This window comes from Symphalangus syndactylus, chromosome 14 (genome assembly GCF_028878055.3).
Source record: "Symphalangus syndactylus isolate Jambi chromosome 14, NHGRI_mSymSyn1-v2.1_pri, whole genome shotgun sequence".
Lineage (NCBI taxonomy): Eukaryota > Metazoa > Chordata > Mammalia > Primates > Hylobatidae > Symphalangus > Symphalangus syndactylus.
This window is the reverse complement of record NC_072436.2, coordinates 12,238,111-12,263,324: the sequence shown is the minus strand read 5'-3', so window position 1 is coordinate 12,263,324 and position 25,214 is coordinate 12,238,111. Positions and strand designations below refer to the sequence as shown.

The following is a 25,214-nucleotide window of genomic DNA, read 5'->3' as shown; positions in this document are numbered from 1 at the left end:
CATAGTAGCACTTGCCTGGAGTCCCAACTATTTGGGAGGCTGAGGTGGGAGGCTCATCCAAGCCGAGGAAGTCAAGACTGCACTGAGCCGTAATCACACCACTGCACTCCAGCTTGGGGGATAGAGTGAGACCCTGTCTTAAAAAATTAAAAAATAGCCACAGTGGGGTGACCACCCTGAGCTTACAGCAAGTCAGGCACTGGGGTCAGCACCAAACACATATCCGGTCACTGAATGCTCACAACAGCCCAATCTGCAGTTGAGAAAACTGAGGCACAAAGAGGCTACATGGCTTGTCCAAGGCCACACAGCTGGCTTGAACTTCAGCACCACCCTGCCCCCATGGAGGCAGTCCGCCCAGGGGCAGGGGCCTATGGAGGAGGGGTTCCCCACGCATCCTTTCAGCAGTCACCCCTTAGACTGGGACCCGGGTGGAGACATCGCCCTGTCCCCCTGCCTGGCACCTGGACACTGCCTGGCACACGGAACTTGCTCAACAAATCAATACTGAAGACGGTAAACGAGGGAAGCTGCGTTTTAGGGGCTTTAACGGTGATTTAGGGCTGCCCTCTGGAGACAGCCGCACCCCGCCCCGACCAATTCCTACCCAAGTGGCCTCCGGCTGTCCGTTAGCTCCGCGTCTCCCCTTCCCCATCTGCAAGACAGGGATAGCAATAGCGCTTGTCTCCTAGAGTCGTCGGGAGGTTTAACTGAGCTAACATTTGCAAAAGGCCTGGGGCAGAGCCTGGCACATGGCAAGTGCCACATGAGCGTCTGCGTTATAAAAGCTTGCCCAGGGCTGGGCGCAGTGGCTCACGCCTGTAATCCCAGCACTTTGGGAGGCCAAGGCGGGTGGATCACCTGAGGTCAAGAGTTCGAGACCAGCCTGGCCAACATGGTGAAACCTCGTCTCTACTAAAAATACAAAAAAAAAAAAAAAAAATTAGCTGGGAGTGGTGGTGCGCGCCTGTAATCCCAGCTACTCGGGAGGCTGAGACAGGAGAATTGCTTGTACCCGTGAGGCGGAGGTTGCAGTCAGTCAAGATCGCGTCACTGCACTCCAGCCTGAGCGACAAAGCGAGACTCTGTCTCTCTCTCACACACACACACTCGCTCGGCCTCGGTTTCTCCTTCAATGAGCAGAATCTTCTGCTCCAGCATCACGGGCTCGCAGGTTCTCCGCCGCGACGCAGCGTGTACTACAACTCCCAGCGTGCCACGGGGCCCGTTCGCAGAGGCTCGCGCATGCCCGCCTCGAGGGAGCGCGAACTACAACTCCCAGCGTGCCATGGGGCCCGCTCCCCGGACCCCCGGCCCAGGGCGGCTGCTTCCCAGCTCTAGGAATTCTGGCCGTACCGACCTCGCCGCTCCCGCTGCCCTCGCTGGGGAGTAGAGGAGTCAGCAGCTCCCGCCGGGGTGGGGAGCCGGCGCTGCCCGCGCCATGCTCCGCAGACTGGCCCGAGCAGCGGCCCCGGTACATGGGGCGCTTCGGGCGCGGGGGTCGCAGCCCACGTGGTGGGCCTGCGCAGCGACAAGGTGACCAGGCCCAGGCCGGCCATGAGGCGCGTCATGGCCGAGGCGGTCGCGGGGGACGACTACTACGGCGAAGACCGGCGTGCAGGCCGGGGGTCGTGGAGGCGGTAGCAGAGCTCTGTCCATGATGGTCTGGGACGCAGGGGAAGTGGCTCCCCTGGCGCTTAAAACCCATTTATGCCTAGTGTACCATTATTGGAACGCTAAGCATCTGGGAGGTATTTATGTCCTACTGCTCAAGGTCATCGCCAAGGTCTGATGGCAAAAATTCAAAAAATTGCAACCTTCGACATAAATGGGTTTAATGAACACCTGCCACAGGATAGGCATGCTGTCTGCGTGCGTGCCGCTGTTATCTGAAAGTTAGAAATGCAGATTCCGGCCAGGCGCAGTGGCTCATGCCTGCAATCCTAGCATTTTGAGAGGCCGAGGCAGGCAGATCACGAGGTCAGCAGTTCGAGACCAGCCTGGCCAACATGATGAAACCCCATCTCTACTAAAAATATAAAAATTATCCGGGCGTGGTGGTGGGCACCCATAATCCCAGCTTCTCAGGAGGCTGAGGCAGGAGAATCACTTGAACCCGGGAGGCAGAGGTTGCAGTGAGCCGAGATCGTCCCACTGCACTCCAGCCTGCGCAACAAGAGCGAGACTCCATCTCAAAAATAAAAAATAAATAAAAGAAATGCAGATTCTCAGGGCCTGCCGAGGAGAACCTGCATTTCTACAGGCCTACCAGGTGGTTGTGTGTGTCCTGCATTGTCACCCAGCTGCCCCCTGAGATGGGTGATGTCCAGTCTTGCAGAGGAGGGTTCTGAGATGTGGAGGGAGGTGCTCCAGGCCCCATACTTAGTAAATGGCAGAACCAAGGTTTGAACCCGGGTCTTCTGACTCTGAAATCCACAACTGTTCTACTGCACTGCCTTCCCCCACAGAAGGCAAATGGAAAATAGATGTAGAAAGGGGCAGGTTCTACAGGCCGCACCTTGCAAGGAGTGGGTTCTAATAACCTAGGGAGTGTCTCCAGGGTACAGCCACCCCCAGCCCCAGCCCTGGGTCATGAGTTGCCATAGTGAGCCACTTTGACTGTTGGGGTGTGCACACCCTTCAGCTAGGCCAGGACAAGCCATAGGGTCACCAGTTGAATCCTGAGGGCCCGTCTGTTAAGGGGTTAAGGGATGGCTGGGGCTAAGCACGTATCCAGCTGCCGCCCAGTGTTGCTGGAGATGCTGATCTCCATGCTCCCAGGCAGCCTCACATGTCAACAAGTCACTGCTGCTCAAGGAGAGGCTGGGGAGGCGCTTGGGTTGATGGGAGTCTAGAGAGGGTGCCCTGGGAAGCAGAGGATGGGGCGAAGCTGTGGCTCACTGGGAAGGGGCCTTCACAGAGGAACCCTCCTGCAGGCTGAGTGGAAGCCTCCCAGGCAGGGAAGGGAGCACCGGCCCACAGGGCAGGGGGCTTCAGGAGCAGAAGCAGACTGGTGAGAAAGGTCTTCAGGGCGCAGGTGGGCATGTGGCAGGAGTGGAGAGTGCAGGAGACTCTGAGGAGCGGGGGCAGAGGCCAGGTCACGCCAGCCCTGAATGTCATGCTAAGGACTTGATGCCACAGTTGGGGGGACCACAGTGGGCTTTACAGCAAGAGCGGGAGCCTTCCTCACCCTCCAGCTGCACCCTCATGCCCTGTCCAGCCCCCCACTCACCCCTCCTGACGAGGAAAGGAAGTCAGCAGAGAAACCACAGGCCCCACCTGCAAAGGGCTGAGGGGAAAGGAAGTGAGACAGGTGTGAGTTCTGCCGGGGACAGGTTCAAACCACAAGAGAGGTTACTGGGGGGAGCGGGGAGAGGCCATGGCCCAGGGTAGGTGGGGTGCAGAGTTGACTGAGGGCCCCGTGGAGCTGGATGTGTGGTTGCTAAGCCCACAGAGTGTGCAGCTGGTGGACGGGGCTCCAAACCCACTCGGCCGCTCACCGGAGCCTCGGGCTAGGGGCCTCACCTGGGCTCAGAGCGTGCTCTGGCCCAAGTGACACAGGGAAAGCAGTGTGGACGGTTCTGACACCCAAGTGTGCGAGCACAGTGGCTTCCCTGTCCCTCCGCAGAGCTGCAAGAAATGGCTGCGGAGCTGCTAGGGCTGGAGCGCACCCTCTTTGTGCCTTCCAACACTATGGCCAACCTCATGTCTGGTGAGCGCGGGGCGATTTCTGTCTGCCCAGCAGGTCCTCAGCGCATGGGGGGCGGGGAGCTGTGACACTCGTGGACCACATTCCTGCATTTCTGTTGGGTTCGGCTGGCGGGGAGCCCTGGAAGGAGATGGAGGAGGAGGAGAGTGGGGGCTGCAGGTCTGCTCCTCCCCGGCTCCTCTTCCGAGGGTCCCCAGGGCCTCTGGGCCAGCACCAGGGACCTCTCCACATAGCCCTGGCTCCAGGTTCCTGCAGCCACACCTTCCTCTCACCCCTCAGGCCTGTCCTCTGGGCTTCCCTGCTCCTGCCTCCCCTCTGTAAACTGTCCCATGATTAAACACTGCCAGTTTCCCAGTGTGTGTGTGTGCCATCTGTTTCCTGCCAGGGTCTGATGGCTGCAGGTGCCTCGGCTGCTTGTCCACCAAGAAGCAGCACTGCAGCAGCTTCTCCAGCAGGCGATGCTTTGTGGAGGGGCTTCGGGGCGCGGGTGTGCAGGCTGGGCGTGGCCCAGCGATTCCCAGCACAGCACAGCCATTCTAGACTTGTGTGTATAAGGGCATGGTTTTCCAGCACATGGCACTGAGGTGTCTTGAAGGTGCTGTTTCCTTGCCGGCCTCAGGCATTTGTGAGTTGACTGTAGCCTTAGGGCTCAGCCTAGCCACGCTGAGCAGGGCCACATGCCTCCAGACTCAATGCCAAGACCTGCCCTCCTTCTGTCTCAGTGATGTGTCACTGCCGGCGCCGGGGCTCCCAGCTCCTCCTTGGGCAGGAGTGCCACCTCCACGTCTATGAGCAGGGTGGGGCGGCTCAGGTAAGGAGCAGGCATTGCTCACCTGGGGCCCTGGGCATCCTCCAGCCAGCGCAGGCTGCTCAGGGGCAAACCCACTTCCCAGGCACCAGGCTGAGACCTGCAGAGGGGAGAAAAGGTCAGCCATGGAGAAGCTGGCTGGGATGGCGGCATCTCCAGGGGAGGAAGGAAGGAGAGCAGAGCCCCAGATTTGCCACGTGGGGGCGGCAGCGGCAGCGGCTGGCCCCAGGCTTGCCGGGCAGACACCTGGGCGGTGCTTGGTGCCTGGTGCCCTCTAGCGGACACTCGGAGCACTCCCGCGCTCCCGACGGGAGCCAGACAGCAGCATCTGAAGAGTTAACAGGGGAGGGGCCCAGTGCTCCCCAGCTGGGACGTCTGTCCAGATGCACAGAACAGAGGAAATGCTCCAAGGCCCAGACCTCGGGGAAGCAGACACAGGACTCAGGATCTGGCTCCTTACTCCAGAGGAGCCCCCCACTCCGCCAAGAGGTGCCCCTGGACCCCTCAGCCCTCATCCCCTTCCTGACCCACAGATGGCTAGAGTGCACTCCCACTCCCTCCCAGAGCTGCCCCACGGCACCCTGGACCTGGCTGAGCTGGGGAGGATGATCACACGGGGCCTCCAGAGCCCCTACCACCAGGTCTGCGAGCTCATTTGCCTGGAGAACTCATGCAGCAGCTCGGGTGTCCGGGTCCTCCCCATCGACTACCTTTGCCAGGTAGGCCCGGCCCCACCACTGTGTGCCCCCCACCAGCCTGATCCTGGCTTCCTGTGCCCCTGGCCCATCCTGGGGTTCAGTCCCCTCTGATTTATGCCATGGGCACCCAGCAGCGGCCAGACCTGTCACAGGAAGGACACACGTGTGGTCCTAGGCTGAAACACAAAGGGAATTATTGCCCCAGGTCAGGGCCCCTAGTCCCTGCACCAGCCCAAGAGCAGAGATGCCCCCACCCCCAAGTCCCCAGAGCCGAGTCCCAGAGCAGCACCAGGGCCTGCTGCCCTGGTCTGGAAACGTGTGCCCCATGAGGCTGTAGGAACAAGCTCGTGTGAGTGCCCTCCACCTGGTCCTTGCCACCCACGTGCGAGGTGAAGAGGCCGCAGTGTCCGAGCTCTGCTGTTCACCAGACGCTAGTTAGGCAGCAGCCTAACTCTCCAAGCCTTGCGTTCCTTGCCTGTGAAATGGGAGCAGTGGCGTCTCCCTGGAGTTGTGCAGCCTAAATGAGGTGACACACATTTACCCTTGGCCCACAGTCGTTTGGCCCATGGTCAGTGTGTGACAAAGCTGGATTAAATGTGCACCCCCAGCCCCTCCCAGAGCCCAGCATGGAGGCTTAGGCAGCACAGCCTGACCGCTCGAGTCCCAGATCACCAGAGCCAGTCACCAGCCAGGTCTGCTGATCCCTCCTGATTCCTCAGGCAGCTAAGCCCAGGCCCCACCTCCCTCTATGCCTCCCTCAGGCCTGGCCCCTCTGACTCTGCCCACACCTCGTCCCCAGGTGCACCTCCTGGCCCAGACCTATGGGGCCCGGGTCCATCTGGACGGGGCCCAGCTGATGAACGTGGCGCTGGCCCTGCATGTCCCGCCGACCCACATTGTGGAGCACTGTGACTCTGTGTCTTTCTGCCTCTCCAAGGTGGGAAAGCCCTGGGCTGGCCTCCCACAGACAGGTGGGGTGGGGCACCCCAGCAGGAGGTGGGGTTAGATTCCTGAGCTCCATCCCTGGCAGCTGGCCCCAGGTTCCCCCTTGACACCTCTGCAGACAGGGCGACGCATCTGTCCCCACCCCAGCGCAAGGACAGGGAGGTAAGCTGGCAGGAGTCTCTCCTCTCCACCTCCCAGGGCCTGGGCGCCCCAGTGGGGTCCCTGGCTGGGAGGCCCAAGGACTTCATTGAAGAAGCCTGGCACCTCCAAAAAGCCCTGGGTGGAAGCGTGCACCAGGTGGGGATGCTAGCTGCGGTGGCCCTGGTGGGACTGGTTGACACAAAGCAGGCACTGTGGCAAGACCACGGGAACGTCCAGAGAATCACCAAAGGTGCCTGGACAGGACGCTCCACCCTCGCTTCCCTGTGCTTCCTCTGACTTGGCCTGAGCTGTGCTGTCGGGGTCCCCCATCAAGCCTGCAGGCTTCTGGATCCTGGGACTTGGGGTGGCCAGTGAGTCACTAGGGCGGGACCCAGGGCACCAGCTGCTTCAGCAGACCCTATTCAGTGCAGAGTCCGGCCTGGGGAAGCCCTTGGTGGACGGCCAGGATTGTGACGCTCTACAGAGTCCGGCAGAGCCTCTAACCCGGGTCTTTCAACTGTTCACTGAGTCCTCCAACAACCCCATGACGTCCCTACTTCACAATGAGGAAATAGAGGCCCAGAGAGGTCAATAGGCTTGCCTGAGATCACACAGCTAAACGCAGCAGAGCCCAGTCTGTGCGACTGCAAAGGCCAAGTCAGGACACAGGGCTCTGCCTTCCCCCACTGCGACTGGACTGCTCCCTGCCTCCCGGGTGACCTTGCTGGGAAATGGGGTCAGGGTCAGGGCCTGGGGTCATCTCCGCTCACCTCAGGACCTGGCCCAGGACTCCAGGAGCTGGTGTTGTCCGTCTGCTCAGTTGATCCCACCTTCGTGGAGACGAACATGGTGATGGCGAGCACGGCTGGGTTGAGGGCCGTGAGTGCTGACCAGGTGGCCCACACGGGCCACGTGGCGTGGATGCCGCTGTTCCTATGGACACAGCAGTCCATGCTTACCGTGTGGCACCTCGACGTCTCGGCACAGGACACTGAACTGGTGCTGAGGCCGTTGGAGTCCTGAGGACGGAGTGACTGGGACCCTGTGCCTGGGCTGGGATGGAAGCAGGAAGTGGAGGTGTTCCCAGCAAGCAGGCAGCAGAGGAGGCGTTACCTGCTTGTGGCTCTTTGGTCCCCTTCACCCCCACAACACTCAGGGTTAGGACCTCCCCCATGCTTGTCAGCACACACTGAGTTCCTCCAGTGTCTGGGACAGGGTGCAGGGACAGGAAGGACACCCTTCCAGTCCCCGTCACCAGAGCTCGGGAGGCAGCAGGGCAGGCCTTCGCTCTAGGTCACAGAGGAGCCCTTTGTTCAGGGCCACGTGGCCAGTGACAGCTTCCTGAGTTCAGGAAGGGAACCGTGAGAAGGAAGCAGAAAGGGACATGGGAACTTGATGGCGAGGGCTTTAACTGCCGTGGTGAAGGATTTCCACTTTATCTTGTGGTCCTCTAATACGTATTTTCCTTTTTAGGAAATAAATTACTCAGGGCCGGGCATGGCGGCTCACGCCTGTAATCCCAGCACTTTGGGAGGCTGAGGCAGGCGGATCACTTGAGGTCAGGAGTTCGAGACCAGCCTGGCCAACATGGTGAAACTCCATCTCTACTAAAAATACAAAAATTGGCCAGGTGTGGTGGTGCGTACCTGTAGTCCCAGCTACTCGGGAGGCAGAGGTGAGAGAATAGCTTGAACTGGGGAGGTGGAGGTTGCAGTGAGCCGAGATTGCGCCACTGCACTCCAGCCTGGGTGACAGAGTGAGACTCCGTCTCAAAAAAAAAAAGAGAAAAGAAACTACTCTGCTTAACAAAATAATATGTCTGTATTGTAGATGATTTGGGTGTAAATCTCACTTTTAGCAACTCTTAGGGTAGTTCAGGCAGACTCAGTCAAAAAAAAAAAAAAAAAAAAATGAAGCCAGGCATGGTGGGGTGTGCATCTATGGTCCCAGCTACGCAGGGGCCTGGGGTAGGAGGATCATTTAAGTCCAGGAGGTGGAGTCTGCAGTGAGCCGAGATCACACCACTGCACTCCAGCCTGGGTGACAGAGGGAGACCCTGTCTCAACAAATAAACAAACAAACAATCTGATAGTACTGAAGAGCCTGCAAGGCAGTCATGAATTGTGAGGTCAAGATCTGGGAGAAGCGGGAACCTAGAGAGGTGAGCCTGGCATTTGGGACACTTTTCCTCTATGCATCTGCCCGGGAGCTGAGGAACTGAGCAGAACTTTTCACAGGCACGCAGGGCTGAGGGCAGAAGCTGAAGTTCAAGGCCTGCTGAAAGACCCTGGTAAGAGTCCCTCAAGCAGGACTCTGTCTCAAAAAACAAACAAACAAACAAACAAACAAAAAAACCCTCAAGCTTTGGGTTGGGTCCCTGAGGGGCCACCCACTAGGAGTAAGGGCAATTGGAAGTAGACTGACCATCATGAGAAGTGAAGCCAGCTGTGAAGCACTGTAATCCCTGATTACGGCAATCCGGGGTGGCGGGTGCCTCTGGCCTAGAGGCCTGCCAGAAGTAAAGATCGGTCTTCTCTGGAGGAAGGCGACATCTCCCAGAGCCTCCAATTTCCTCTACAGTTATTCACATGGGATGCCCCCACTCAATCAGAAATAGCCAGGCATAGAATGGGACAAGATGTGATTGAAAATGAGAAAAAAATGGACAAAAGAGGCCAGGCATGGTGGCTCATGCCTCTAATCCCAGCACTTTGGGAGGCAGAGGCGGGCAGATCACTTGAGGTCAGGAGTTCGAGACCAGCCTGGCCAACATGGTGAAACCCCATCTTTACTAAAAATCCAAAAAAAAAATTAGCTGGGCATGGTGGTGCGGGCCTGTAATCCCAGCTATTTGGGAGGCTAAAGCAAGTGAATCATTTGAACCCAGGAGGTGGAGGTTGCAGTGAGCCAAGATCACACCATTGCACTCCAGCCTGTGTGACAGAGCAAGACTCTGTCTCCAAAAAAAAAAAAAAAAAAAAAAAAAAAAGAAACACCCTTAGGTGACCCAGATAACAAAGTGGCTTGTGCCTGTAGTCCCAGCTACCCAGGAGGCTGATGTGGGAGGATCACTTGAGCCCAGGAGTTCAAGGTTGCAGTGAACTGTGATCATGCCACTGCACTCCAGCCTGGGTGACAGAGCGAGACCCGTCTCTAAAAAAATAAATAAATAGCTTGAGTGTGGTGGCTCATGCCTGTAATCCCAGCACTTTGGGAGGCTGAGGTGGGTGGATCACTTGAAATCAGGAGTTCGAGACCAGCCTAGCCAAGATGGTGAAACTCCATCTCTACTAAAAATACAAAAATTAGCTGGGCATGGTGGCACACACCTGTAATCCCAGCTACTCTGGAGGCTGAGGTAGAAGAATCGCTTGAACCTAGGAGGCAGAGGTTGCAGTTAGCCAAGATTGCGCCACTGCACTCCGGCTTGGGTGACAGTGAGACTCCGTCTCAAAATAAATAAATAAATAAATTAATTAATTAAATTAAATATTCTAGGCTGGGTGTGGTGGCTCATGCTTGTAATCCCAGCATTTTGGGAGTTCGAGGCAGGCAGATTGCTTGAACCCAGGAGTTTGAAACCAGCCTGGGCAACATGGCAAAACCCTGTTTCTACTTAAAAGTACAAAAATTAGCCAGGTATGGCACCTGTAGACCCAGCTACATGGGAGACTGAGGTGGGAGGATTGCTTGAACCTCCCAGGAGGTGGAGGTTGCAGTGAGATAAGATTGTGCCACTGCATTCCAGCCTGGGTGACACAGAGAGACCCCATCTCAAAAAAATAAAAAATAAAATATTCAAGGAATTATAAGGCAAGATAAAAAAAATTTGGCAGGAATCTGGAAACTATAAGAAGGTCATATGGAAATTCTAGAACTAAAAAATACAATAACTTAAGAACTCAGTTAGATAGGTTTAATAGTAGATGAGACACAGCTGGAGAGAGAATTAGTGAAGAGGGAGGTAAATCAAGAGAAAATATCCAGATAAACAAAAGATGGTTCTTTGAAAAGAGTAATAAAATTGATAAACCTCTAATGAGACTGATCAAGAACAAGAGAAAGGAAGTATAAGTAACTTGTGATAATGGCTGGGCACGGTGGCTCATGCCTGTAATCCCAGCACTTTGGGAGGCCAAGGAGGGCAGATTACCTGAGGTCAGGAGTTCAAGACCAGCCTGACCAACATGGAGAAACCCCATCTCTACTAAAAATACAAAATTAGCCAGGCATGATGGCGCATGCCTGTAATCCCAGCTACTCGGGAGGCTGAGGCAGGAGAATCACTTGAACCCGGGAGGCAGAGGTTACAGTGAGCTGAGATTGCACCATTGCACTCCAGCTCCAGCCTGGGCAACAAGAGTGAAACTCCATCTCAAAAATAAAATAAAATAAAATAAAATAAATAAATAACTTGTGATAATATTAAAAAGAATAAAGAGGCTGGGCACAGTGGCTCATGCCTGTAATCCCAGCACTTTGGCAGGCTGAGGCAGATGGATCACCTGAGGTCAGGAGTTTGAGACCAGCCTGGCCAATATAGCAAACCCCATCTCTACTAAAAATATAAAAAAGTATCCAGGCCTGGTGGCGTGTGCCTGTAATCCCAGCTACTCAGGGGGGCTGAAGCAGAAAAAGTGCTTGAACCCAGGAGGCAGAGGTTGTAGTGAGCTGAGATCCCGCTACTGCACTTCAGCCTGGGCAAGAGAGTGAGACTCCATCTCAAAAAAAAAAAAAAAAAAAAAAAAAGAAGAAGAAAATAAAACTTACCTATATTTTTATCATCCAAGAATAACTATTAATATTTTTGTCTATTTCATTCTGGATATGTATATATGTATATGAATCTCTCTCTCTCTCTCTCTCTGTGTGTGTGTGTGTGTGTGTGTGTGTATTAAAGAGGAGAGGTATACAGTCACATCAGTGCTTTAGAAAGCCCTTATTAGGAATCCCAGAGGGAGGATTGGTTTTAGAATGGTAGAGACTTTAGCTTAAGTGTTCACTTTGAGACCCCAAGAAGAGGTGGTTAAGAAGCTGCCAGGAATATAAGCACAGAGCTCAGGAGAGGGCCTGGACTAGAGGAAGAGCTATGAGAAACCACAGCATGGGCTGGGCGTGGTGGGTCATGCCTATAATCCCAGCACTTAGAGAGGCTAAGGTAGTTGGATCACCTGAGATCAGGAGTTCAAGACCAGCCTGACCAACATGGAGAAACCCCATCTCTACTAAAAATACAAAATTAGCCGGGCATGGTTGCACATACCTGTAATCCCAGCTACTCGGGAGGCTGAGGCAGGAGAAGCACTTGAACCCGGGAGGCGGAGGTTGCAGTGAGCTGAGATCACACCATTGCACTCCAGCCTGGGCACCAGAGAACAGAGTGAAACTCCGTCTCAAGAAAGAAGTGAAAGAAAGAAAAGGAAGGGAGGGAGGGAGGGAGGGGATGGTGGAAATCTTGGACTGCAGTGAGTGTAAGGGGAGAAGAGTCCACATGGCAGGCAAAGGGGAGTCTCCCTCTGTCCCTCCATCTCTTAGAAGAATCCAGATCCATACTGTGGAAGATCCAGTATACAGGAGTTCCCAGGGCCCCAGAACTGCTCTCCTGTGCTTGAGAAGGTGGTAACTCAGAGATTCAAAAGAAAGCCAGCAACTCTCATGCCTGTAATCCCAGCACTTTGGGAGGCCGATGCAGGTGGATCACCTGAGGTCAGGAGTTCGAGACCAGCCTGGCCAACAGGGAGAAACCCCGTCTGTACTAAAAGCACAAAAATGAGCAGGGCATGGTGGCAGGTGCCTGTAATCCCAGCTACTCAGGATGCTGAGGCAGGAGAATCGCTTGAACCCGGGAGGCGGAGGTTGCGGTGAGCTGAGATCATGCCATTGCACTCCAGCCTGGGCAACAAGAGCGAGACTCCGTCTCAAAGAAAAAAAAAAGAAAAAAGCCAGTAACTCTAAGCCCCTGTAATTCTATGTCTCCCTTACTGCCCTGTCTGGGGCAAGCAGCAGCAAAAGTGCATTATGTTGGTTATCCATTGCTGCATAACAAATGACCCCAAAACATAGTGCCTTAAAGCAACTATCATTAAATATCATAAAATAACTATCATTATTTCCCATAGCACTGTGGGTTAGGAAATGGAGAGTGAGCCGGGTGTGGCGGCACACGCACACCTGTAGTCAATCCTAGCACTTTGGAAGGCCGGGGCAGGTGGACTGCTTGAGCCCAGAAGTTTGAGACCAGCCTGGCCAACATGGTGAAACTCTGTCTCTACAAAAACAAAAAATAGTCAGGTGGCCAGGTGTGGTGGCTCACATCTGTAATCCCAGCACTTTAGGAGGCCGAGGCGGGGGGTATCACCTGAGGTCAGGAGCTGGAGATCAGCCTGGCCAACGTGGTAAAACCCCATCTCTACTAAAAATACAAAAATCAGCCAGGCATGGTAGCACGCACCTGTAATCCCAGCTACTTGGGAGGCTGAGGCAGGAGAATCGCTTGAACTTGGGAGGCAGAGGTTGCAGTGAGCCAAGATCGCACCACTGCACTCCAGACTGGGCGACAGAGCAAAAACTCCGTCTCAAACAAAAACAAAAACAAAACAAAACAAAAAGTAACCAAGCCTGGTGGCTCACACCTGTGGTCCCAGCTGCTTGAGAGGCTGAGGTGGGAGGATCACTTGAGCCCAGGAGGGCCATGCCTCAGTGAGCCGAGACGGAGCCACTGCTCTCCAGCCTAGGTGACAGGGTGAGACCCTATCTCAAAAAAAAGGGGGCGAGGCAGAATTTGGGGGTGGCTTACAGGTGGAAAGTTCTGGCTTGGAGTTTCTCACGAGGTTGCAGTTAAGACATCAGTGAGAACTGCATTATCTGAATAATTCTCTCGCAGGTGGTGTGCTCACACAGCTGACACGCTGCTGCTGCTTTGATGGAGGCCTCAGTCCTGTCCATGTGAGCACCTCCTCTGGGCTTCCTGAGTGTCTGATGACTTGCTTCCCCTAGGGTGAGCAGCCTGAGACCGAGGCAGAAGCTGCCTTCTTATGACCTCCTCACACGCTGGTACCTCCTACTTGACACCCAAGTCAGCTCTGACTCAGTGTGGTAAGGCCTACAGAGGGGTGAGCACCAGAAGATGAGGACAGGTGGGGGCTCTCTTGCGGGCTGCCTACTGCATTTATAAATGCCGGTTGGGCATAGGGCCTGAGCTGATGAGAGGCCCCTGTCCTCACAGAGGTCAGGCCCCTGGCACGGGCACCTACCAGGTGGTGCAGATAAACATGCCAGAGTGGGATGCCAGTGGGCCCAGGACCTGGCGGAGCTGGGCCATCCCTGGAGAAAGGGCTTTGCTGTGGCGAGTGGTGCAAGGGCCTTTGATGCTGGCGGACGGGCCTCTGAGTCAGGGCTAGTTTCTGGCACGCACACACGCTTGCCCACACACACGCACAGAACACCTCTGGATGGACAGACGTGCGCACCGCTGGTGACAGTGTTTACTCACCTTTGTGCTGTTTGTGACACACGGGCATGGGTTACCTATTTTGAAAAGTTCTAAGAAAAATCTAAGAAAGAGGCCCACTTGGGCCAGTGGATCCAACCGTGGGAAGCACCACTGCAAGTGGATTTGGTGCACCGGCTCTCTCCTCTTGCTGTAAACAACGCAGCACCATTTGAGCCTGATGTCATGTTGTCTATTCTGGGTGACCTGGAACCATGCACTGTCTCTTCCCTGGGAGGCACTCATCCGCCTCTTAATCACAGCCGCAAAGCCTGACACTCAGAGAACCATGAACACAGACAGACCCCTTGGGCCAATCACTGTGGAGACTAGCCAGAGAGTGAGGGGGTTAACTGGCCATTCAGAGGGTGAGGAACACTCACCGGCCAATCAGAGAGTGTGGGGCATCAACTGGCCAGAGTGGAGTCAACTAGCCAATCAGAGGGTGAGGGATGTGGCTGGCCAATCAGAGTGAAGGAGTTGACTAGCCAATCAGAGCATGAGGGAGTCCACTAGCCAACCAGAGGGTGAGGGTGGGCCAATCAGAGGGTGAGGGATGTGGCTGGCCAATGAGAGAGTGAAGAAGTTACCTGGCCTGGCTAAGTTCCACACCCCCCAGAACACGTGGAGGCAAGGTGGGCAGGTCTGTTCTGGAAGGGAAGGGGCAAGCAGCACACCCTCCCCACCACACACACTCTCCGGGAACTCTGGTGGTCCCAGCAGACCCTCCCCGGTGTGTCTTCCTCAGTGTCCTATCCCCAGAGCCCAAGCCCATCTGCTGTGAGAGGCCTGAAGTTAGGCTCACACCCCTGGCTTCCCAGCAAACCCCCAGGAGAAGCCTCCTCAGCAGAAACTGGGGGCCAGGAGGAGGAGAGGAAGAGTCCCCCACACCTTTCCTCCCAAGCTGAGAGGACGTGTCCACAAAGCCAGCCCCCGTTTCCAACACGGAGACCCAGGCCCCCCTCCCCACTCCGTGTGCTGACCTGGGAATAAGAAGTAGGCTTGTGTGTCTGCAGATGACTTCACAGTGGACACACACACGTGCACACACGCTCTTAGAACACCTCTGGATGGACAGACAGACGCGCACAGCTGGTGACAGTGTTTGCTCACCTTTGTACTGTTTATGACAGACGGGCATGTGTTACCTATTTTGAAAAGTTGTAAGAAAAAAGGCTTATACTGCACACAGCACAAGTGATTTATGTAAGGACAAATGGGCACAATGGTCCCACATGGGATGGTAAACGTTCAAACACCAGGAGGAAGAGGAGGCCCCGCTCACCCCCCAGATTTGTCCTTACTGGGCCCCAGCAAAACTGTGCCACCCCCTGGAGCCCCCAGGAGCTTCCTTAACCTTTGGATCAATAAAGAGACCTAGGGGTGGGGCAAGGTGGAGGAAGATCAAGCTACAAGAGGCTGCCACCTTCCCCGGCACACCTCTCAAGACTCGGGAAGGGCCCCCAAACCCCAAACGAGGCCGTTTAGTGCTTCCACGTATTGCACAGGCCCTGGGAACACTTCTCCTGCAGCCGCCTCAACTGTCCATCTGCATAACGGTGGGCGTGCCCCAGGCTTTGTGGCCCAAGGGGACTCAAGTGTGTGCTGGGCATCCCTCTTCTCACCTGTCTCTCCCTGGGACCGGCAGTGGGCCTGTGGGCCTGGGCCTGCAAGCTGAGCCCCTCCCAACCTGGGGTTCTGCCCTCTGTTTAACAAGCCTGCATCCCAAACTCCAGGCCCAGCCCTGCGCCACCCTAGGCAGCCCTGGCCCCTGTGGTCAAGAAGCCCTCTCAGCCAGGCCCCCTTTGAGGCAGGCAAGGAGTGGCCCCAAACTCCTCCACCATGGCATGACACCCCCACCCCACCCTTCTGGGACTTCCATCTCTGCCAGCTCAGTGTGCCCACCAGGGCACTCACAATGGCATCCCTCCCCCAGGTTGCTGCAGAGAGGAAGGGTCGGGGGCCAGAAGCAGCAGCAGCCTGTGCCAGGACAAGGACAGAGATCTGGGTGCCTGCTCTGCCTGGAAGCGCTCAGTGGAAAGTACCTAGCAGGCTTGAAAACAAGGGAGGGGATGGAGGGGCATATCTGGGTCACTCAGCTCCTTGCCCCCTACACCTGCACAGCGGAGGGGGCTCTCGGGCCCTCTCCTCAGCCTCTTCTCCACCAAGCCTGCCCTCCAGGGAGAGTGGACAGAACAGAGGCCAGGGAGGCCTCGGCCTGAGACGGCATCTCTCTGGCGCCAGGTGATCTGGGTGGGTCCCTCTGCCACTCTGGGCCTCAGACTCCCCCTCTGTAAAATGGATAAAGGGTAGCCATTGAGTAGGGCCATTGCAGGACTGGAAAGCAGCACGGAGCCCAGGCCCGCGGCATTTAACAGACACCTACTTTTCTCCCAGGTCCTTAGGAATGGGGGCAGAAGAGGCTCACTAGCCTGCTGGGGAAGGGGCGAGTTCAGGCCACACCCTTGAGAGGCGCCCCCACCCAACTCTGCCACTCAGCCTGTGTCACCTGGGCCACTTACTTCCTCTTTCTGGACTGGCTCTTCTCATCTCTAAGAGGCGGTTGAACCAGTTAGTCCCTAACGAGCCTGCCGGGGCAGGGGAGCCTCCCCAAATATCTACGGAGAAACTTGAGGAGCTGGATTCTTGGCTCTGTCCCCCACACCTTGTCACCGCCTGGCCCCTTCCTGGTCAGGACCCCAGCCAGGCCCAGAGAAGGGATTCCCAGACTCTCAAGGGGCCCTGGCCCTGACCGCCCAATCTCAGGAGGTGCAAAGGGAAACCCAGCCCCCTCTCACCTCCCTCCCACCTGCTGGGGACTCAGATGACCACAGAGTGGGGGGCTCAGGCTGAGGGTCCAGGCAGCTGAGAGCAGGAGGGCCCCGCTGAATGCCTCCAAGGCACAGGAGCCCCAGGCCAGGGCCATGGACCAGCCGAAGCTGACGCGGACGCCCTGCACGTGCTGCGGGCCATACTGCCGTGCCGTCTCCGCGAAGGCCAGGTGTGAGTAGCTGATGTAGATGCTGACCCCCGCCAGTGTCAGGACACCTGGGGGAGAGATGGGGAGGGCAGCTGCTCAGTGTCTGCTCCGGCCGGCCCAGGCCCAGATGGTCCTGCAGACATGGCCTCAGCATCCCCGGCCCCGCTGGCATTCAGACAGAGCTGCAGGCAGCGCACCGCCCTTCCTGTCCTGGTTAGCCCTGCCTGGCTGTCAACCTGGCCCCCTCTCCCAGATACCACCTCCTGCTTGGGGTCGGACAGGACTAAAGGTAGTCAACTGCATTTGGGGGAGTGGAGCTTTAAGAGCCTCCAATTCAGTCCTCAAACCCCAGAGACCTCATCCCACAAAACCTCCTGCAAACAGTGCCACCTGCCCCTCAACATGGTTCCCACTCACATAACTGCCCCCTACACACCCTGTACCCTCCATGGCCCCCAGCACACACACGCACATGCACACACACACCTACACGAACACATTCGCACACATTTACACACACACACACACACACACACACAGCCATGGCCTCTGCTGGCAGCAGGGTTGCCCAGTGCTCTGATCAGTATGAGTCCGTGCCCTGCACCCCCGCCTCCCCTTCCTCACACCTTTGCCCTCCCTACCTCTGGGGCTAACGTCCCCCTCCCTCTGACTCCCCTTCCAGAGCCCCCCTGTCCTCCCAGCTCTGAGTTTCCGGCCCTTCCCCAGGGGAGGATGCCTGCCCTGGGCCTTCCTCGCGCCTCCCTCCCACTCTCCACATGGTCAAAGCTGTTGTCAAAGGAATGAAGCCGGGCTTTGCACAGGGTGGTGGGCACAAGGCTTCATCCGGCAGTTCAGGGTCCAGCAAAGAGCTGGGTAGGGGACTCGGCCCATGCCTCCAGGGCATTTTACTGTCCACTGGGCTTGGAGGAACCAGCCCGGAGTGCCACCCCCTTCCCACAGCTTCAGGCTGATGAGAAAGCCTGTCCTTGGTGCCGACTGTAGGGAATGTCAGCCGGGGGGCAGGTGGCCCTGATTTCCCCACAGGCACTTCCTGGGTGCACAGGGTCGCCTCTGGGCACTGCCCAGCCAAAAGAAGGCAACTGACTCAAGCTGCCGTTCAGGGCCAGGTCTGGATCTCACTGGTGCCCAGTGAAGGGGCACAACCCAGCCTGGTCTTCTGCGATTCCTCCTGGGAATCAAACTTGGGAAGAAGAGTGGGACAGAGAGTGGGGAGAAGAAGGCATGGGGAGGCTGGAGGAGGGAGGGCACATGGATGCCTGCCCGGCTGGGCAGCGTAGCAACAGAAATTATGGATTTAATCTGGGGAAGACTGTGAAGCCAAATTGAATGAATTGGGCCCTGGGAGAAGCAGGGGTGGGGGTCAGCCCCCAGCAGCGGGGGCTGACTGTGCAGCAGGAGGTGCCTGTCTCTGCCTGCAGCACTGGCTGCAGCTGCAGCCCAAGGCCCCACTTCCTGGCAGGCCGCCCCACCAGCTGAGCCCTCTCCAAACACCAGCTGCCTCCTGTAGCCTGGCCGAGGACACAGCCTTTCTCCCAAAATGAAGGTGAAGAGTAAGCTCCCACACTGGGACCTGAAGCGCCTCCCAACTCCCTGGTGATGGGGCCTGGGCTCAGCTTCTGGCAGACCTCCTTCTCAGCCTCCCACCTCCTAAAGGAGGCCTCCGCGGCTGGCACCTGCAGCCTCAAGCTGGGAAACTCTAAAGGACTCTGTCACCGTGGGCCCCGTCGGTCCCCCAGGCCCCCCATGATCCTGTCTCAGGGAAGGGCACCCAATCCATCTGGGGCCCTCCATCTCCCTCTCCCTCCCCCTCCTTGCAGTGCTAGTGAGGGATGAGGGCCTAGCTGACACTAGGCAGGTGCCTTCGGTGTGACATCCTGAGAGCCCTCTGTGCTTCAGCCCACAGCTGACCCTCATACTAGGATGGAGGCCCCCTCTGCCTGGGGAGGCTGGAGTCACAGTGGAACCCCCACCCATCCACCAGCTACCTCCAGCCCCTCCACCCTCTAGCTGGTGCCTTTGCTTCCAGGCACAATGCAGAGGGTCCGTGTCCCTGTAAGTTCTTCCGGTTACAATCCCAACCCAATTACTCCCGTTGCTGGCTCCCAAAGGTCCTCTTAATTGGATTTTGAACACTCACAGATGGGCTGCAGGGTCGGGTCATTTGGATTCTTCCTGATTTCATTGTCTAGAGGAGACCTTGACTTCAATGTTGTTCTCATGTGGCCTGTCACCAATACCAAGGCTGCTGGTTTCCCCAATCACTGCACCCAGTCGGGCCTCCTCAGTGACAGAGGCCTCCCAGAGAAACAGGGAGGGTGCCCCCAGCCCTGGATGGTCTGCTTCTTGTGGCCACAGCCTTGACAGTAGAGCTGATCTGAGACACCAGGCCTGGCTCAGGCCCAGCCTTGGTTGACAGGGGCGGCTGAGGACAGACTGTCAGGAGCCCCCAGTCCACCTTCCGTAACAGCCAGTGCTGGGCAGTCGGTGGAAACTGAGGAGACAGCACCAGCGGGGGTGAAGGGGAGCCCAGTCCCTCGGCCCTCTCTAGGCCTCGGATTTCTCCCCTGCAGCTGGGACTAGGGGGTCTTCGGAGGAGCATGTGGCCAGCACTCGGCATGTAGTCGGAGCTGGAGCCGCGTCAGCGGATGGGTGGTTACCAGTTACAGTCTCAGCCTGTGCTGGGGTCAAAGCTGAGGCCTCTGGTGCCCCGTCGCACCTGCCTTCGTGCCTGGCCCTGCCTCATCTGTGCCAAACCCCTGAGCCCTTGCTACGCCCACCAGGACAGTGTGGGAACGAGAAGGGTGTGGTGAGGGGCTGGCCCCAGACCCCCCCGCATTATCTGACCCAGCAGAGCAGGTCCTGGGGTTGCCCTGGAGGCCCTCATGCCCCCCACACCAAGGAGCTTGGACCCTGGTGCTCCTCCCTGTCCCAGGCTCTGACCCACAACCAGAAGCCTGCTCCTATCACGGTGCTATGGTTTGGTGTCCCAGCCTGAATCGCATATGGAATGGTAATCCCCAGTGTTGGAGGTGGGGCCTGGTAGGAGATGACTGGATGATGGCGATGGCTTCTCATGAATGGGTTAGCACCATTTCCCTTGGTGCTGTTCTCTGGATACTGAGTGAGTTCTGAGATCTGGTTGTTTAAAAGTATGTAGCACCCAGGGCCGGGCGCGGTGGCTCACGCCTGTAATCCCAGCACTTTGGGAGGCCGAGGCAGGTGGATCACAAGGTCAGAAGATTGAGACCATCCTGGCTAACATGGTGAAACCCTATCTCTACTAAAAATACAAAAAAAAATTAGCCGGGCGTGGTGGCAGGCGCCTGTAGTCCCAGCTATTCAGGAGGCTGAGGCAGGAAAATGGCGTGAACCCGGGAGGCAGAGCTTGCAGTGAGCCAAGATCGTGCCACTGCACTCCAGCCTGGGAGACAGAGCGAGACTCCGTCCCAAAAAAAAAAAAAAAAAAGTATGTAGCACCCAGCTGGGCACGGTGGCTCACGCCTATAATCCCAGCACTTAGGGAGGCTGAGGCAGGTGGATTACCTGAGGTCAGGAGTTCGAGACCAGCCTCACCAACATGGAGAGACCCCGTCTCTACCAAAAATACAAAATTAGCTGGGTGTGGTGGCGCATGCCTGTAATCCCAGCTACTCAGGAGGCTGAGGCAGGAGGATTGCTTGAACCCAGGATGTGGAGGTTGCAGTGAGCCAAGATCATGCGATTGCACTCCAGCCTGGGCAACAAGAGAGAAATTCCATCTCAAAAAAAAAAAAAATGTGTGTAACACCTCCCTACTCTCTTCCTCCTATCCCAGCCATGTGAAATACTGGCTCCCTGCCTTGGCCTTCCATCTGTGATTGTCATTTTCCTGAGGCCTCCCCAGAAGCCAAGCATCATGCTTCCTCTATAGCATGCAGAACCATGAGCCAATTAAACCTCTTTTCTTTATAAGCCTAGCTAATTTTCGTCTTTTTAGTAAAGAAGGGGTTTCACCATGTTGGTCAGGCTGGTCTTGAACTCCTGACCTCAGATGATCCACCCACCTCAGCCTCCCAAAGTGCTGGGATTACAGGCATGAGCCACTGTGCCTGGCCTAAACCTCTTTTCCTTATAAATTACTCAGTCTCAGGCATTTCTTTACAGCAATGTGAGAACAAATACACATGGGTACCTTCTGGAACCACAGGGAGCCGCCTGCCATAGCTCCATCGCCAGGCTCAGCACCCGCCCAGAAGGGAGCACGGGACGAGGGCAACAGGAGAGGCAGCACCCCACTCCCAGGACCCACGGCCCAGCTCCCATCTTTGGAGCCACTCCCCCAGGGCCCCAGACTCACCCCCCAGCAGGAAGTAGCAGCCCGTGAAGAGCAGCAGAGGCACGCTCTGGGCCAGGGAGCTGAGCAGGCCGCAGATCCAGCCGCACACGAGAAGGACCAGGCTCAGAGGCAGGACCACCATGACTGCGCGGTGCAGCACTGCAGGAAAGGGGCCTCGGGTGAGAATTCTGGTCCAGGTGGGCCCTTCAGTGCTTGTCTGCCAGAGGACAGTGACATGGTGCTTCATCTTCAGGAAAAGTGGCTAACACCCATCTCCGTGAAAACCACTGGACCCTCCCAGTGGCCCCCTCTCACTCTGGCAGGGGCTTCCTAAGGCCAGGGGAGGGAGGCGTCCCCAGAACCTTCCCAGCCCCCAGCCCCAGGCCTCACATGTCCCCCAACCCGCCAGGTGGAAGGTGCCAGCCAGGTAGACAGCAGGCCATCTGGAAGAATCGAGTCCTAAACGGGGAGCCAGGAGTCTGCAGGGCCCGCAGGATCCAGCCACGCTCAGAGCTGCCCGGCTTCCCCAACAACAAAGGGATGAGCCTTCGCCACTGAGAGGGAAACTGAGACAGGAAAACAGGACAGGCTGGGAGCCGGGCACCTGTGGTTAGGGACAGCAGCACAGCACCGGGACAGGTCTGCGTGGAAACGTCCTCTTGGAAACACAGGGGCGATGGAAGCAGTGCTGCGGGATGGGGATGGGAATGGCTGGGATGGGCCTTGCCTGAATATTTGGAAAGGATGGGGAGGTGGCCACACCCAGGACTCACAGATGAGGTGCTGCACCGAAGTGGAGACGTCCAGGCTTTCACTGGCGAAAGGGTCGACCAGCGGGATGCAGCCGTTCTGCCCTGGGAAACAGAGGCCTCAAAGCCTGGGGCCTGGACGCCGTGGTGCACCCAGCAGCCTCTCCCCAAGCCCAGGGACCCCCGCGCACCACAGGGCCCTGCCAGCTTCTCTCTCCTGCTGAAACTCGGGGCTGGGACTCCAAGTGGGAGGAAAGGCCCGAGACCTTTCGCCTTGTTTATTTTCACGTGCAAGTTATGCCTGCACAGATGCGTGTTTAAAATTTCAAACGCTCCATGGAGGCCCCTTCAGAGTCAGTCCCTCAGGCAGGGGTCCTTGTAATGCGTTTGTGTGTGGAACTCAGGCTTTGCCTGAAAGGAAAAAGGTGTGTGCAAAACGGGCTCCTGGGAAGCCTCGCTCCAGAATCTTCCTGACTTGTGTCATGCGGGCATACATACTCTCTGGTTCTCACACACGTGCAGAGCCACCTGCATAGGCACATGCCTGTGCACACGTGCACACAGGTGCATGTCAGGAGGTCTTTGGAGCACAGTTAGGCACAGTCTGTTGGATGGATGAACACACAGCTCCTAACTCTTCCCCAGTTGCACTGAGGAAGACCAGCACACGCGCACCACCCACGCATGCACTCACTCATATACATGCCCACACACTCACATGCACACACATGCACACTGACATGCTCACACACACATATTCACATGCACACACAACTACACACACTCACACATTCACATTTACATACACAGCCAGGTGCTCACACATGTTCATGTTCAGCGCATGCACACACATTCAGATGCACACACATGCTCACTCACACACACATCCCTGCTGTGCCAGCCCTCGCCCTGTGCAGGGGAAGCTCCCCAGGCTGGCCCCAGCTCCTGAGGAGGGAGCTAGGGGGAATGGAGGGGGCCCTGTGGACCCTCCAGCCTGCTGGGATCCCCTTCTCTCTCCCCGGACTCTGAAGCCTCTGCACACATTTGGAGCCCCTGCCCCCACCGCATCAGGAGGTGTGGGATGAGCAGCTCTGACAGTGCCTGACAGGGAGGGGGACAAGGGGCTGCCAGGCCCAAACCCCGGGGAGCGTGATTAAGAAACAACCCCTGGTGACTTGGATGAGGCCCCCCAGCTACACACCTCCAGGCTTCCCTCCCCCACTCTCGCCCCACAGCCCCCTCCTCCGGCTGTGAGGGGCCCCCCCGAACAGGGCGCCTTCCCTCCCGTAGCCCCTGGGCTGTCAGTTTTTGGGGGAGACGGAGGATGATGGGGAGGGAGCTGAGAGACACCCTGGGGCAGAGCGGGATGCAAGGGAGGGGTCCTGGTAGGGGGTCTGGCGGGGCAACACGGGCAGGGCGGGGTTAGGGGGGTGTCGGAGGGAAGAGGTCGCGGAGGGAGGAGGGCCGGCTGGGTGGCCGGTTACCTTCGCAGATGCGCCAGAGCCCCGAGTGCGAGGAGAGCAGCTCTGCGCGCCCGGGCCAGGCGCTGCCATTGCCGACGTCCGCCACCTCCAGGATGTACCAGTAGTCGCTGGCGACCGCGGCGGCCAGGAGCGCGAAGCTGAGCAGCGCACCCAGGGCGGCCGCCAGGAGCAGCGCGCCCAGCAGGGCCATGGGGGCGGCTGGCGGGTGGGGACGGGTCGGGGCCCCGGGGGCAGCGGGGGGCGCGCGGAGCCGGGAGCCGGGGGACTGGGGGGCGCTGGAGCCGGGGGGGCGGGCGGGCGCGGCGGCGCGCGGCTCTTCTGAGCACGTCCCCGCTCCTGCCCGCGCACTGGCCTCGCGGGCCCCCTGGGGTCGCAGGGCGATGGACCCCACCTCTCTGCGGTCGCCGAGCTCGCCCCTGGGGGAAAGGAGAGGAAGTCGGGAGCCGCGCGGCGAACCTGGGACCTGGGCTCCAATCCCAGCGTCCCCACGGGCTGGCCCCGGGTCCTTGGGCACGTTCCTTAATCTCCCTGAACCCCCGGCTCTTCAACAGCCAAACGGGATGCACCTGCCTGGCCGGGCTGTGCAGGGCTTGAGAGGAGGAGGGAGGGTCCGCCAGAGACCGACCCCAGGAGGATGGCCGGTCAGGCAGCAGGACCACCCACCCGCTCTCCTGGAAGCATAGGAGCCTGGCACGGGCTGGCCCTGGGGTCCTGGTCTGTATCAGTCCTGAGGACCAACCAGACGGCATCCGGTGAAGTGCAGTGGCTGAGCCCCGCGGCTGGGCGGGGAGCTGCCGAAGGAAAAAACCTTGTTTTGGATTCGCTCATAATTACAAATGCCCCCTCCAGCAAGGCCGGCCTCTGCCTGTCCAGCCACTCACGGAGAAAACAGGCAGAAAGAACCTTCTAGGACAGGTGTGGGGTGCCAGTGGGGGTGGGAGGCAGAGGAGCCGCCCAGAGGCCCCTCCCCCCACCCACCCAGGACTAGCCCCATGAGCAACCCCCGCGTGGGCAGCCACGCAGGTGGGAGGGACAGGCTGGGCAGCCATCGCCTAAGGTCTGGGGTTAAATCTTAAACGAAGGGGAGGCTTCCTCTGGGTCGCCACACAGGGCTGGGCAGAGCCTGCAGAGAGGGGTCAGAGGTCTGAGGACATCCTCCCGGATGGTGGCCCGTGGAGGTGAAGCCAAGGCTCTCCTCTTGGGGTGTTTTGGCCGTGCTTTCCTCTGCTAGGCTCTTGTTGGTTTGAGGAATATAGTCAGGAAGGAAAAACCAGCCTAGCAGTTATTGAAACAATATTTCAAACGGAGTTCAGACAGAGTGACAGAATGGCTCAGGTATTTTGTAGCCGTCCTCACACCTGCAGCACCAGACTGTGTTGCCGCACATGGGCGGCTCTGGGGTTTTCCTGCCCCCTTGGAGCTTGTGTGCCAGAGGACAGCGACATGGTGCTTCATCTTCCCTGACCACAGCCCCTCTCTGGGAGCCGCGTGGCATCCAGCAGCCGTGTTCTCTAGGGGTGGGGCTAGCATGTTAGATCTGGAAGGTGAAAGAACTCAGCAGTGCTCAGAGTAGCAGCCGCCATGAAGGCAGAGGCTATAGGGATAGGGGGTGGGGCCTCTTTCCCTCCCTGAACTCACTACATCTGGGGAAAGAACGGTGAATGATGAAAACTCGTGGTACTCTGACACTGACCCCACAATAAAGCAATATAACAAGAATCAATGTTGCTTTGGTTGGTTCAACACCTTTGTGCATGTGAAAGGTACGAAGTGACTGTGCGGGGAGAACAGAGGAGCCCCATTTGGGCTGCGTGCTCCACGTGTGTCCTCCCGATGACTTCCCCTTCTCCCTCTCTCTCTTTCTCTTTTATCGAT

At 57.5% G+C, this 25,214-nt stretch overlaps 2 protein-coding genes across 6 annotated transcripts; both read right to left on the bottom strand.

The window, feature by feature from the left end:
- Nucleotides 1-4,241: 4,241 nt before the first annotated feature.
- LOC129462359 (uncharacterized) lies at nucleotides 4,242-7,646 on the bottom strand. Of its 2 annotated transcripts, XM_055242290.2 has the most exons (3): nucleotides 7,415-7,646; nucleotides 7,072-7,234; nucleotides 4,242-4,617 (listed from the first exon to the last, which is right to left on the bottom strand). In XM_055242290.2, exons 1-3 carry the CDS (start codon nucleotides 7,473-7,475, stop codon nucleotides 4,539-4,541), a joined length of 303 nt encoding a protein of 100 aa, XP_055098265.2. In that variant the 5' UTR covers nucleotides 7,476-7,646; the 3' UTR covers nucleotides 4,242-4,538. The 2 variants fall into 2 exon arrangements, with proteins under 2 accessions (XP_055098265.2, XP_063472574.1); XM_063616504.1 differs by having other exon boundaries at nucleotides 7,072-7,646.
- Nucleotides 7,647-14,886: 7,240 nt separating this feature from the next.
- On the bottom strand, nucleotides 14,887-24,269 carry TMEM235 (transmembrane protein 235). 4 transcript variants are annotated; one of them, XM_063616503.1, is made up of 7 exons: nucleotides 23,340-23,529; nucleotides 21,880-21,960; nucleotides 21,711-21,794; nucleotides 21,128-21,265; nucleotides 19,359-19,469; nucleotides 18,929-19,018; nucleotides 16,519-16,838 (listed from the first exon to the last, which is right to left on the bottom strand). In XM_063616503.1, the coding sequence occupies exons 1-7, from the start codon at nucleotides 23,527-23,529 to the stop codon at nucleotides 16,585-16,587; spliced, it is 948 nt and encodes a 315-aa protein (XP_063472573.1). In that variant the 3' UTR covers nucleotides 16,519-16,584. The 4 variants fall into 4 exon arrangements, with proteins under 4 accessions (XP_055096740.1, XP_055096741.1, XP_055096742.1 ...); XM_055240765.1 differs by lacking the exons at nucleotides 18,929-19,018; nucleotides 19,359-19,469; nucleotides 21,711-21,794 and adding exons at nucleotides 14,887-16,081; nucleotides 24,221-24,269 and having other exon boundaries at nucleotides 16,589-16,838; nucleotides 23,340-24,130; XM_055240766.1 differs by lacking the exons at nucleotides 18,929-19,018; nucleotides 19,359-19,469; nucleotides 21,711-21,794; nucleotides 21,880-21,960 and adding exons at nucleotides 14,887-16,081; nucleotides 24,221-24,269 and having other exon boundaries at nucleotides 16,589-16,838; nucleotides 23,340-24,130.
- Nucleotides 24,270-25,214: the final 945 nt, after the last annotated feature.

Coding starts and splice junctions, on each gene's coding strand:
- TMEM235 (XM_063616503.1), bottom strand. CDS start 23,529: ATGGCCCTGCTGGGCGCGCTGCTCCTGGCGGCCGCCCTGGGTGCGCTG. Junction 19,470..21,127: donor CTGCTACTTCCTGCTGGGGG/GTGAGTCTGGGG, acceptor CTTTGACCCCAG/CACAGGCTGAGACTGTAACT. Junction 16,839..18,928: donor CCCGACCCTGCAGCCCATCT/GTGAGTGTTCAA, acceptor TCTCTCCCCCAG/GTGTCCTGACACTGGCGGGG.
- LOC129462359 (XM_063616504.1), bottom strand. CDS start 7,254: ATGGACTGCTGTGTCCATAGGAACAGCGGCATCCACGCCACGTGGCCC. Junction 4,618..7,071: donor GTCCTGGGCCAGGTCCTGAG/GTGAGCGGAGAT, acceptor TCCCCTCTGCAG/GTCTCAGCCTGGTGCCTGGG.